The sequence below is a fragment of the Sceloporus occidentalis genome, unplaced genomic scaffold (genome assembly GCF_023333645.1).
Source record: "Sceloporus occidentalis isolate IW3139 unplaced genomic scaffold, rSceOcc1.0.p SCAF_1, whole genome shotgun sequence".
NCBI lineage: Eukaryota > Metazoa > Chordata > Lepidosauria > Squamata > Phrynosomatidae > Sceloporus > Sceloporus occidentalis.
The window spans coordinates 282,004,778-282,017,335 of record NW_028316981.1 but is presented as its reverse complement, the minus strand read 5'-3'; the positions used below and the strand labels follow the sequence as shown (position 1 = coordinate 282,017,335).

Genomic DNA, 12,558 nt, shown 5'->3' with positions numbered 1-12,558 from the left:
GCCATGACAAGCACTGGTTAGGGAGGAAAGGGTATGTGTGGAGCGGGCTTGATGAAAAATAGTCTCTTCACTTGCCTTTTTTTTTATCATTTGGTGGCCCGCACTTTGTTGTGGGTTGACAACGATGTGGAGAAATTTGGGTGGTCCCTGGCAAGCAATTGGGCCATCCATAGGTGATGATATAGGAAGATTTTTGTCAAAGAATATATAATGTATACGGAAGAAGTCTTCAGAATGAGCTATGGAAAAACTCAACTGCAATTTTACTATTAGGCAAATGAAACTGCAGATGAAACATGAGCCTTTCAGCTCATGTTCCTAGTTGAAACCTGGCTACAGAATATTGCTTTGATGAACTCTTATCCTCATACTTACAGGTCTTTTAAAAATAAAAAGTACAGATTTAACACAGGAGTAAATGCTAAAAGAAATCATTATGGTCCACTTTATAAATAAAATGGATGGAAAATGTGAGTAGGTACACACATAAAATAAATATGCTTTGTAGATCAAACACACAGCTATTAAAGAAAATGAACATTTAATCATATGTTTAATACTTGTTGACATTTGTGTTAAGTTTAAACATGGGGATATAGTGCTTAATTGGCTTTGCACATAGTTAATACTGTAGTGTAAAATGATAATGTGGTTAATTAAATGGAGAATAAATATCATTCATATCTGTTTTCTATACTCAAATGTGACAGTTCGTATCTTGGGGTTCTGTGATTCACCTGCTGGTCCAAATGGAGGTGTGGGAAGGTTTTTCTGATTTCCGCTATGCCCATGAAAATATGCTGTGGAGGGTAGTGTAATATTCTGGAACATGATGGGACATATTACAAGGGAGAAACTCTAGGGAAGAAAGGGGAATTCCTGAAAGCTGCCTTTTGTTCCTTCCATTCTTGATGAACCTTCCACTTGTGAATGGAAATTCAAGTTTAGCTCCAACTCACAACCTTTTCACTACATTTTCAACCAGCATAAGATAGGCTCATATCTTAAATATAATCAGAATTAAAAGTGAAAAGATGTTGAATACGTCCCAATTATTTACTTTATAATTGTGGTAGAAAACAGAATTATAAATTAATCATTTTAGAGTTTATAATTGTGTTAGAAAACAGAATTATAAATTAATCAGAATTATAAATTTTTACTCCATTGCAAGCATTTGAAACAAAACTAGTTGAAAAATAGCCTAATTGGATATTAGCAGGGACTGTTGTGCATAAAACCTCCTCCTTCTTTTTTAAAAGATAAAGATATACATGCATGTATCCTTTCCAGGATATATTGTATTATATTTTGACCTCTTATTGCAGTCTTATCGCATTCACTACAATTTCTTATTTAATCCTCTTGCAATGAATCCACTTGTTTTTACTAAAATTTAGCATTGAAATTCAGTTGATTAGAAAATTCACTACGGTTGACTATAGGGAAAGGTAATACTTCTGGCTTAGGTTTGGGGGTGGGCATGTGATGACAATGTAAGATAAGGTTTGACTATAATAACTGAGCTGTCACTTTCTACTAACAGACTTTATTTCTCAGATCACAGGCATGTTATCTATTATTTGGGCCTAATATATTTGGATTTTCAAAGGACAGAGTCTCTAATTTTATATTTGTGGCCATTAAGCATAATGATCTTATAAGTGGTTAGGTGAGAGGGAAGAGAGGGCAGGAATAAACTGGTTCCCCCCCCCCATTCACAGGGAAGTGAGGTGAATGGTTATGTATGATTAGTACAGAGAAAGTTGAATACAAATGAAAATACTAGTAAAAAATGAATAATTCATCCGACATTAGGACAGGATGAAGTTTAAGATGGTGGTGAGAATAGTTCTCTGAATAAGCTGAAAGAAGAGTCTGCTTTTAATTGAACTAGAAAATGCTGAATTCCACCTCTTTGTCTAATGTGAGCTGTAGGATAAGTGATGTATGACTGTTTTACATTGTATGCAAATCTAACCCTAGTGAGTATGTCTGTTTTACAGAACTGCCCTAACTAATGGTGGTTAAAAAGATACATTAGTGTCAACACAAGAAGATGGGATTTAAATGGTATTTTCCTTAAACCTAATTCCTTATTAATCCTTTCCCTCTGCAGAACCATGAACAGACTGACTCAGCTGGAGAGACTTGACCTAGGAAGTAATGAATTCACAGAAGTGGTGCGTTCTAGCTAAGTAACACAGCTTTCCTAAAACCTCTTATCCTTAAATCTATTTTTAATCAATGTCAGATATAAAAATCAGCTTAGCTGCTATCTCACAGAGCAACTGTTGTTTGTATCTTAATGCTTTAAGGAATCTATTTTTAAAGCTTACTGCTTTATTCAGATTTCATTTCCTATATGTGTGGCATTTGTGTGGCACACAAAGTATTTTCATATGCTTTTATGCTATAAACAAACAGTATTCTTATTCAGTGCCATATCAGCTTACGTCACATGGGCAAATAAATACTTGAAGTTATGCAAAGAGCATTATTTTACATGTGCCTATGCAATAAAACGTGCTTTGAAAGAATGCACATTCCAGTTTTCCTGATGGTTGTAATACAGTAAACCTAAAATGAATATTTAAAGTATATAGAAAAATTTGGCTAGTTATGTAGCTAAGTAGGCAACTGTAATATATAGAAAAATAAATTAACCAAGAGAAATATATTTTTAAGACTAACAGTTTACTATTTTTGTGTCTTGCTTTTAATAGCCTGAAGTACTTGAACAGTTAAGTGGGTTAAAAGAATTTTGGATGGATGGTAACAGATTAACTGTTATTCCAGGGGTATGTATATTTAATTGTTTAAATACGTTGTATTTTGTTTGCTTAATACTAAGACCAAGACAATTGTTTAAATGGCAGCTGAATATATAATTGTATGGAGCAGTATGTTTTCATTTATGATTTTGAATATGATTGCATTTCTTGAAGCATTTGTAACAATGATTTCTTCTTACACTTAGGAATGTATCTGTTGTTTCAAGTGTTCAACATTCCAAAACTTGCTGATGAATGTTTTATGTAAGGGGGGGGGGGCATTATGTATATATGGATGTATTTTAACCTGTTGTAAGCCGCTTTGATTGCCTGGCAAAAAGCGGATAGAAATAAATTTTTTATTATTTATTATTATTGTGTGAGTTAAGAAACAGTACAATTCGGACTTTAATAAGCAGGATCCTGTGGGATACTGCTGATGGAAGCCATCTCTGCTACTGGAATCAGAAGCAGATTCCTGCAAACCCCCCCCCCCCATGCAATCCCTTAAATCCCCCAAAACCTGCTTTGCGAGGTTAGGAACCCTTTCTGTAGCAGGTTTTCCTTCTCATGGACAGTGCTACTGGAGAGGGAGAGAGTCTCAGCATTGGTGCTAGTGCAGCACTTGATTTAGTTTAGTCTAATATGAGCACTAAGGAAATATTGTGAACCTCAGTAGTAGTAATGTTGCAGTGTCTGTGCTCTATATGGAGGCATAATTTGTTAGGGTTTGTTCAGCGGATTCACCCTCAAAGCCATGTCTACAAACAGAGTCTTGACACCAGATTTGAAGATGAGTATTGTTTACTGAGCAGTCAGGCATTAAGCATTCCCTCCTGCATAATTTCCTCAAAGTCTTTACAGCAACATAAACATAAACTCCAGCATACCTTCACATCCCTTCCACACTGCCACCATGTTAGTTTCAGGCACACCCTTTTTATAGCAGCTACAGAATGATTCAGCATTTCTTGTAACTTGACTGCAATCACCTATATCCCAAATTTAACCCTTTATTCTGTTGTAACATACATACAATTACTAACATAATTCATTTTAGGAAAGTTCATATTTTTAAGTTGAATTTTTAAGCAGTATCTTAGAAACAAATATCAAAGCCAGGTTTCTCAGTTTTCAATTTTATCACATAATAATAAAATATGCACTCTGTTTTATTTCTAGAAATCAAGGATGGAAATTTTAAGAGTATATGTCATACAGAATTATGCTACAGTTAATGTTTCATAATCTGTTGAATAGTATATATTAATACTTGAATACAACTTTCTGTTTTATCCTTGTTTCTGTACTTTCAGTTTATGGGCAGTTTGAAGCATTTGACTTACTTGGATGTTTCCAAAAACAACATTGAAACTCTTGAAGAAGGCATTTCAGGATGTGAAAGTTTACAAGACCTGCTGTTATCTAGTAATTCGCTTCAGCAACTGCCAGAGTCTATTGGTTTGTATTGTTAACTATAAATGCTACACAAAACATAGTAACTTTCTTATCACCCTGTAGGCCAAACATAAATTCAGTTTCAAAAATGCATTTCCACTAGTAAAACATTACTAGTTCAGTGGTTACAATGTCAAAGAGTGACAAGGGACACCCAGTTAAAGGTGCCTGATGGAGTATCAGATGTGTTTATCATGATAAAAAACATGACTTACTGATTTCTTTTAAAGTAATGATAATGTATGATGCAGAATTATTAAAAAAATGAATGTGTTTAAACATCTGTAATACATTGTAAGGCAGTACCTATGTTTTGCAATAAAGACTGGCTTGATTTTATCATGAACTGCTTGCACTGATGCTTTTCCACACTAAGATGGTTCTACAAAATAGCAGAAAAATGTAAGCATTTCTTGGACATAGTTTTTGCTCTCCTTTAAAAGACACTGGCTCCTCCCTCTGAGGGTTAGACTAAAAGAGCCAGTCACTGGTGGTGTCTGCTTTTGTGAGGGCCTTATCCCACAAGTCCAGCGTGGGACACAACATGAATCACTGACATCTTTAGACTTAAGGGGGGAAATGCTTTTGTCTACCTTTCTTTGTTACGTGGGATGGTAGGGGCAATAAATTGTATCCTGTTTATGCCTTTGCATATGCAACTAATGAAGTAAATCCAGTGTTAGTCCTGCTTAGACTAATTGAAATCAATGCACTTGACTGAGGTCCAAAACACAGCAGAATTAATCCAATTTGGGACTGCTTTAATTACCCTGGCTCAGTGCTAGCAAATCCTGGGAATTGTAGTTTATTGTGACACCAGAGCTCTCTGATAGAGAAGGCTGTCTCACAAAACTACAGTTCTCAGAATTCCCTAGCACTGAGCCAGCCCAGTGAAAGTGGTTTCAAACTCGATTATTTTTGCAGCGTGTTTTGGACCTTCGTTATGTCTAACAAGTCACATTCATGTCAATGATTTTTTTTTCTGCATTCATATTTTTATTTCATTTTTTTAATATAACATATAAATCAAATTGTTCCATCCACAAATCAACTGATTATATTATCTTACATTCCTTTTTACACTAATAATCGTTTTGTTAAATCATTGGAACTCCAAAATATATTTTTTTCCCCATTTCTTTTTATATTGTTGCGTTGTTGTCCCATTGATGAGCATCATCAGTTTGTCCATTATTGCTAAATCATTTATTTTTATTTTCCAATCTTCAATTGAGGGGACATCCTCCCCCCCTAATATTATGTATAAATTATGCATGCTGCCATTATCATATATAATGAAACGTTTTTTTGCTCATAATTGAATTTGTCTTTTAATTCGTCTATTATATTTAATAAAAATAATTCTGTGCTCATCTTGAATTTCTTTTGTCATGTGTCTGATATATTTTTATGAATTTCTTTCCAAATTTTTCCGGCTTTTTTGCAATGCCACCACATATGATACAGGGTTCTTCGCATTTCTAACGGTTGTTCTTGCTCTTATTCTGAATCTTTGCAAGTCTCCATGGTGTGATGTACCATCTATAAAACAGCTTATAATAATTTTCTTTGATGTTTTCGCATTTGGTGAATTTTAGATTGTGTTTCCAGGCATCTTCCCCACTTTTTAATGGAATTTGTTGTCCTATGTTTTGCATCCACTTTATCATATTTTCCTTGATTGTTTCTTCTTTTAACTCTATATCTAAAAGCAGCTTATAGATTCTCATTATCATATGTTTTTCTCCTTGTGCTAGTATTTTTTCCAATTCTCTGGGTTAATTTTCAATTCTATTGAAATTAACTTCAATTATATTTTGAGGTAGGACTACCATTAGATTTAGTGTCTGTTTTCATTGAAATACTACAGGTATTTAATAATGTGTTTCTTTTATAACAGGTTGTCTAAAGAAATTAGCAATTCTTAAAATTGATGAAAATCAGCTCATGTATTTGCCAGATTCCATAGGAGGGTAGGTGTTTCTTAATTAATAAACAAAAAACTATGAAATCCGTGGGGTCATCATAATCCAACAGACGACTTGAAGGTTCATACAGACACAACCAGTACCAGATACTTTTATGCTATGCTAAAACTATATAGAACTGTGCTCAAAGTATTTTTGGCCACAGTCCTATACATTTAGCATAAATATACACTAATATAATTATGCTGGACTCCACAGTTGCATAACAAATTGTATTGTGGCAGCCATGGCCTTGTGCAGTTATTTGCTCCCCATCCACCAAGTCAAAAATGAGATGTTTGTGCTTGTGAAGTGTTGAACTGCACTTTGAATCCAGTTCCACAATCTTTGAGAGGTGCAGGTACTTGTATCCCTATTTTATAATAGCATAGTGTCGCAACAAGATTCCAGCTATTATTTGTTAGTCATATTCCAGTATATCTATTGGGATAAAAGGATTCTGGATGTGCCGCAGAAGCTCAGATAATGAAGTTTGGTCTAGAAGTGAATATGAGCTAGAAGGTTATTCATAATTCACAGCTTAATGTTTACATTGCATTTAGATTACATATAGGTTGATTACATTTGCATTATTGATAGTTGACTTTTAAATGATTTAAATAAAATAAGATTTTGTATCTTTTTCAACTTTTTCAGGTTAACATCAGTTGAAGAATTGGACTGTAGTTTCAATGAGATTGAAGCTTTGCCTTCATCTATTGGGCAGCTCTCCAATATAAGGACTTTTGCTGCGGATCATAACTTCTTAACACAGTTGCCACCAGAGGTATGCTTTCACTCATGAATCTTGTTTTCTCTCCTCATTTCATATGATTGGAAGCCAACATTTGAAATCTCATAACGGAGGCTGAGTTGAAAAAAAAAATACTCCTGAAGTAAGCTCACAGTCATCCATAAGATGTAGACCTTTGAGGCAGAAGTCAGTCTTCTGTTTCAATCAGCCAGAATACACACTACAACACAGGCTGCTGAAAAATAAGAGCACCAGTTGCTTGGACCCATGAATGAGAAAGAGCTCTTGTTCTTGTGTCCTGTTTTTCATTTATTGTGTTGACCATTCTGTGAACAGAAGGCTGAACTAAGTAGCGCTTGATCTGATCTAGTACAGCAATTCTTATGATCAAGTATGTCCAAAATCCACAAAAGAGTGATACCTTTGTTGGGACTACCAAAATGCACAAAATGTATGATTTTGAAGTTCCACTGGCTTCTTTATCATATAGGAGATTTTTTTAATGATGTTATGCATAGGTCAGGATGTTGGTATTCATAGGCCTACATTGTCAAGATGCTGGTGTTCTGAGCTGGGATGGTATGGAGTGAGATCTATACAGGCAGGCCCCTCCTTATTTTGGCTATGTGGCACTGGGATTCTTCTTTATACTTTTTCAGTTGTATTGATTTGAAGGCTAGTTAGATCACTTGATTTTATCAGTGCTAACTGTAAATGCAGGATGCAGTGGCTCAAGTGGTTAAGACACTGACTCTGTTGATTGCAAGATCAGCAGGTTGGCAGTTCGAGGCCCAGGTGCTGCATGATGGGGTGAGCACTAGTCATGTCACTAGTCCCAACTTCTGCCATGCCTAGCAGTTTGAAAGCATTGAAATGCAAGTAGATAAATAAGTACCACTTTGGTGGGAAGGTAAACAGCATTCTGTGCAAACATGCTGGCCACATGATCACAGAGTAGTCTCTGACAGCACTGGCTCTTCGACTTAGTAACGGAGATGAGCACCACCCCCTGTGATCAGACACGACTTGACAACCTTGTCAACAGGGAATACCTTTACCTTTAATTGTAAATGCTAACCATATATTTCAATATCCAGTTATGTGGGATTAAATCTCAGTGGGACTTCTAACTGGACCTGGATTGTGATTCTGAAGCATCTTCAAGTTCACTTTTTAAAATAAATAGTCTTTCGGTGTCTTTTTTTAAACTATGGATTTATGAATCAATATAAAATTGAGTCTACAAGCAGCTATAGGTAGGTATAATATTTCCTGACTTAGCTCTGAAAAGGGCTCCTTTCAGTCACAAAGGAACTGGGAACCCAGTGGAAATTCTTTTATAGAGAGAGAACATCGAACACCATCCTCCATTTCTTTGAGTGCAGAATTAAAGCAGTTTGACACCATTTTAACCACACGACTCTGTTCTAAAGAATCTTGGGATTTGTAGTGTGGTGAGGTATTGAGCCTGGTCTGTCAGAAAGCTCTGAAGTAATACTAACATTCCAGGAATCTGTGGGATACAGTCATGGCAGTTAGTGGTGTCAAACTCCTTTACTTCTACACCCAGGGAAATGGGGGAGGATATGGCTACACCCCATGTTTCCCAGAAGTTCCACAGCATCATTTTCCATGCTGTTCAGAGAGTCTGCCACATGTCTGTATCCACAATGGGGCCCATTTAATTTCTCCTCCCAGAACAGAAGAGAACTGACTGTTGATCACACCACTGATCACACAAGACTGTGCTTGCTCTGCTGTCATTTGTATTTATATTTATTTCCTGGTGGAGTGTGTGGAGTGATTTAATAATATATCTACAAATATTATTTTTCACCTACCTTTTGCTTAAGGTCACATCTTTAGAACTAGACCACATAAAAATGAACATTTCTGACTACAGACTTGGTCTTTAACCTGCCACAGCAGATTTTTAGGGTTCTGGGGCTACAGAGTGAATGTATAAGTCTGTGGCTCTGCCTCCTGCATCTAGCATACAAATTTGATTTTAATACAAGGATAAACAAAAATAAGAAAATGTAGCCTAGTCAAAGGTCCTCAGAGAGTCTTTCAAAGCTCACTCCAGACACTCTTGGGTTTTTTAGCTCCCAAATTGCCCTCCCAAATATCCCTGTTTTAGGCTTTAAACTTTTTAAAAAAGAAAACTATAATTAAATTATTGACCACTTCAATATGCAGAAGAACTATATAAAAGAGATAAAAAGATGGCAGATATATTCAAAGACCCATATGAAGGCAAACTCCTTATTTAAAAAAAATTAAAGTGAAAGATGTATTCAGAGCACTTAGGAGAAACAAATCACCAAGTAAAGCTGGCATACCAGAAGAGCTGCTTGAGCCTATAGAGGAAGAATCCATCCTAATTCTGACTAAAATCTGTCAGCAAATGTGGAAAACAAAGCAATGGCCTATAGATTAGAAACACTGAAGCCACAAGTCAATAAAACATGGCACGTGTGCCTTGAACATGTACCCCATTGTTTTCAATGGGGTACAAGCATACGTGGACCTCCCCCATAAGGGATGGGCCCACTGTATTTTCCCTGTGAAGCAGAATATCTCCATCCTCCAATTATATTGGGAGTGAAAGTCTGTTTTCACTTTCCCCACTCATACCATCACCTTTCATGTCTCCTTCATTTCATGACCAGAATAAGGTGAATCCTGGTGAGACAAAGATAACTTTATCTTTAAATATCTGTATTGTGTGTTTTCACATTTTTCAAAACTGTAGATTCATGATCAGAAATATTGAATAGTTAGTGCTCCGAGCTACTAAAATATATGCTTATTTATTTTTCAGATTGGAAACTGGAAACATGTCACTGTTTTGTTTTTACATTCTAATAAGCTGGAGTTCCTCCCAGAAGAAATGGGTGATATGCAGAAATTGAAAGTCATCAATCTAAGTGACAATAGGTTTGTGACTTGCTTTCTTTTGTATTTGGGCCATTATGGATAGGGAAGCTGCACTGAGTGATTTTAGGCTGGTCATAGTCTCTCAGCTCAATTTTAGGCTCAAAGCTATTATATGGATAAAATGGTGGGGTTGGATGAGAGTGGGATAAGTAAATATATGTGTGTTTTTTCCCACAGGCTCTTAATTTGGTACTTCCTTCTTGTGGAGAAGGAAGTCAGTGTTTACGTAGATTCAGCTACCGTGACTGATGAGCATGGACAGAATTTGAGAGGAGAAGAATTTAAGCACAGAAGAGAGACAGTTGTTTGTATAGGAATGAGCCAAGAGGAATCTAATGTTTGGGTTGCATATGAGTTTGAGGTTAACAGAAGCTGTAGTTGTGTTGGCAGAAGAGGGGAAGTGTTGGCTACAGAAATATCTCCCCCCCCACCTTACAGCATGATTAGTGTGTGACTAGTTTCAGTCCCCTATAGAATATGGTGCTGAGTATTTTGTTTGAAACATTTTAAGCTATTTGCTATGCTGGCACTGGTTATATGACACATCTATCTAAAGAGAGAAAGCTACTGAGTAGATTGTGTGGTTATTCCATGGGTTGCTGCATGCATATGGCTTTTGTTTGCAATAGGTGACATTTTTATCCTTTCTAATAAATATACTTAAATTAGGCAACATAAGGCATACTCATATTGGAAAAAGGAGTTATGAGTGATTATATAAAGATATACTGAAATACCCGAGGGGTTGTGTGTGTGTGTGTGTGCGCGCGCGCGCGTGTGCACACGTGCTCTTGTATGCTTCAATAACAGCTATAGGATAAGGTCCAAAAAACCTTGTAACTAGTTTTGTGTGTCTAAGGGGTTTAATAATCAGTTCCTATGCTGCATGGCAAACTGCTTTTGAAACTGGGGAAAATTTCGAAAACAGTTTGGCCCAGCTATTGCTAAAAGAAGAAGAATTAAAATAAAAACTACATAGGACACACATAAAGTTACTTTTCAGATCTTCTCAGCTGTAACAGACTTCTACCTACAGTGTAGGTATTCTTCAGCATTGTCACCTGAAAAATTGTAACAGTTGTTGGGGTAAAAAAATATTTCAGCAATATTTGCTTTTTGCTATTGAGGCATTTTTTATCCCAGCTAATGTAATGTGTTATTACTAAACAATTTTTGTAAAATCCCATACCATTTTGCAGTGAATTAAGATACTGATCAGCAAAAGAAGCATGCTGTGGGTATCATTATTTTGTCCCCTTCTTGTCTTGTGAGTGGAGGATGAAGTATATCTTAGACCCTGATCCTAACCTGTAGTTGGTTGGAATTTTGACTGGGGTCAAAAAGTACTCCACAACCCACAGAGTGTATTTTGTGCCTAGTGTTTGATAGCTAAAGAAGTTAATCTTACTTTGACTTAGTGTTACAGTTTTCTTCTGCAGTGAAATTTTAAAAATGAAACTGAATTATAAATGCAGTTGGCCTTCCACATTCATGGGGGGGGGGGGGGAGGTTAGGGGTGTATGACTTCCACAAAAGTGTAAAAACTGCTAATACATTTGCCACCACCAACACTGTCCTAAAACTGGAGGCTGCTGTGTGAATGTGCACAGAAGAGCCTTGGACATTGGGAGGGAGGAACACCAGCGATCGTCCTTGTTGCCACCAACCCTGTTTGGTGTTGAAGTCTGTTATATGAATGTGCACAGAACACACTCAGTCTTTGGGAAGGGGAAGCGCCAGCCATCATTACCTCTACCATCAACCCTCTACTGAGGACTAAAGACTGAATATACATGTGGTGACCTCTAGCTTCAGGGGGGGCTGTGGCCAGGTGGTGGCAAACTCACAAATAACTGAATCCACAAATATTGAACCAGTGAATGTGGAGGGCTGACTGTAATTCCAGTTAAATGTTCACAGGATTATTCCATCAAAGCTTAGTCTAAGAAACTGGAAAAAAAGAGGGCAGTTAACAAACAAACAAACAAACAAACCATTGTTAAGGTAAACAGGGCTTCAGTTCTTAAAATTCCTGAGTATGTAGAAAAGTTTACTGCTCTCTGATTATTATTATGTTGCCAGAAAGAAAACCTCTGTATCTGACTAGTCATTCGTTTTGAAGTCAACTCTTGCCTTACTTTTCCCCCACAGATTGAAGTATTTGCCATATAGCTTTACAAAGCTGCAGCAGCTGACTGCCATGTGGCTATCAGATAATCAGGTAAGCATTTTTAATGTGATTAGAATTTTTACAATCTTTTCAGAACAGAGCATATTTGAAAGTATCAGTTTTAAAAGCAGTTATATTTTAAAATCATGTCATAATCAAATGTAATACTGGCTTCTGAATTGGGTGTTTTCCCATATGCCCATTAAATTGAATGCATTCTCTGTACATCTGGTGATCCAAGAGAGAACAGATAGCATTTTATGTGCTGAAGAGAGTACTGTTAATATTCTGTGAAGGGCTATCAACCCTAATTTGGAGTATCCACAGACTTTTAATTGTTGTAAACCGCCCTGATCTGATGGAAGGGCGGTATATAAATAAAAATTTTATTATTTATTTATTTATGTATTGTATTTCCTAATAATGTTTGCAGAAGTTCTGTGTCATTAAATGTACTCATGTCTGGGTAGAAAATATGATGATCTTGGTAGCCAT

General features: G+C 36.3%; 1 protein-coding gene across 3 annotated transcripts in view; it reads left to right on the top strand.

The window, feature by feature from the left end:
• The window catches only part of ERBIN (erbb2 interacting protein), a 116,921-nt gene that overhangs the window by 67,641 nt on the left and 36,722 nt on the right, over window positions 1–12,558 (top strand). For all 3 annotated transcript variants that reach the window (XR_016277754.1, XM_089495035.1, XM_089495024.1), the window contains exons 8-14: window positions 2,120–2,183; window positions 2,727–2,801; window positions 4,091–4,235; window positions 6,133–6,205; window positions 6,857–6,986; window positions 9,778–9,893; window positions 12,045–12,114. Coding sequence is in view for 2 of the 3 variants with exons in the window: in XM_089495035.1 (XP_089351161.1) it covers window positions 2,120–2,183; window positions 2,727–2,801; window positions 4,091–4,235; window positions 6,133–6,205; window positions 6,857–6,986; window positions 9,778–9,893; window positions 12,045–12,114 (673 nt within the window). In the remaining variant the exon portion in view is untranslated. The remainder of the gene's footprint in view (window positions 1–2,119; window positions 2,184–2,726; window positions 2,802–4,090; window positions 4,236–6,132; window positions 6,206–6,856; window positions 6,987–9,777; window positions 9,894–12,044; window positions 12,115–12,558) is intronic.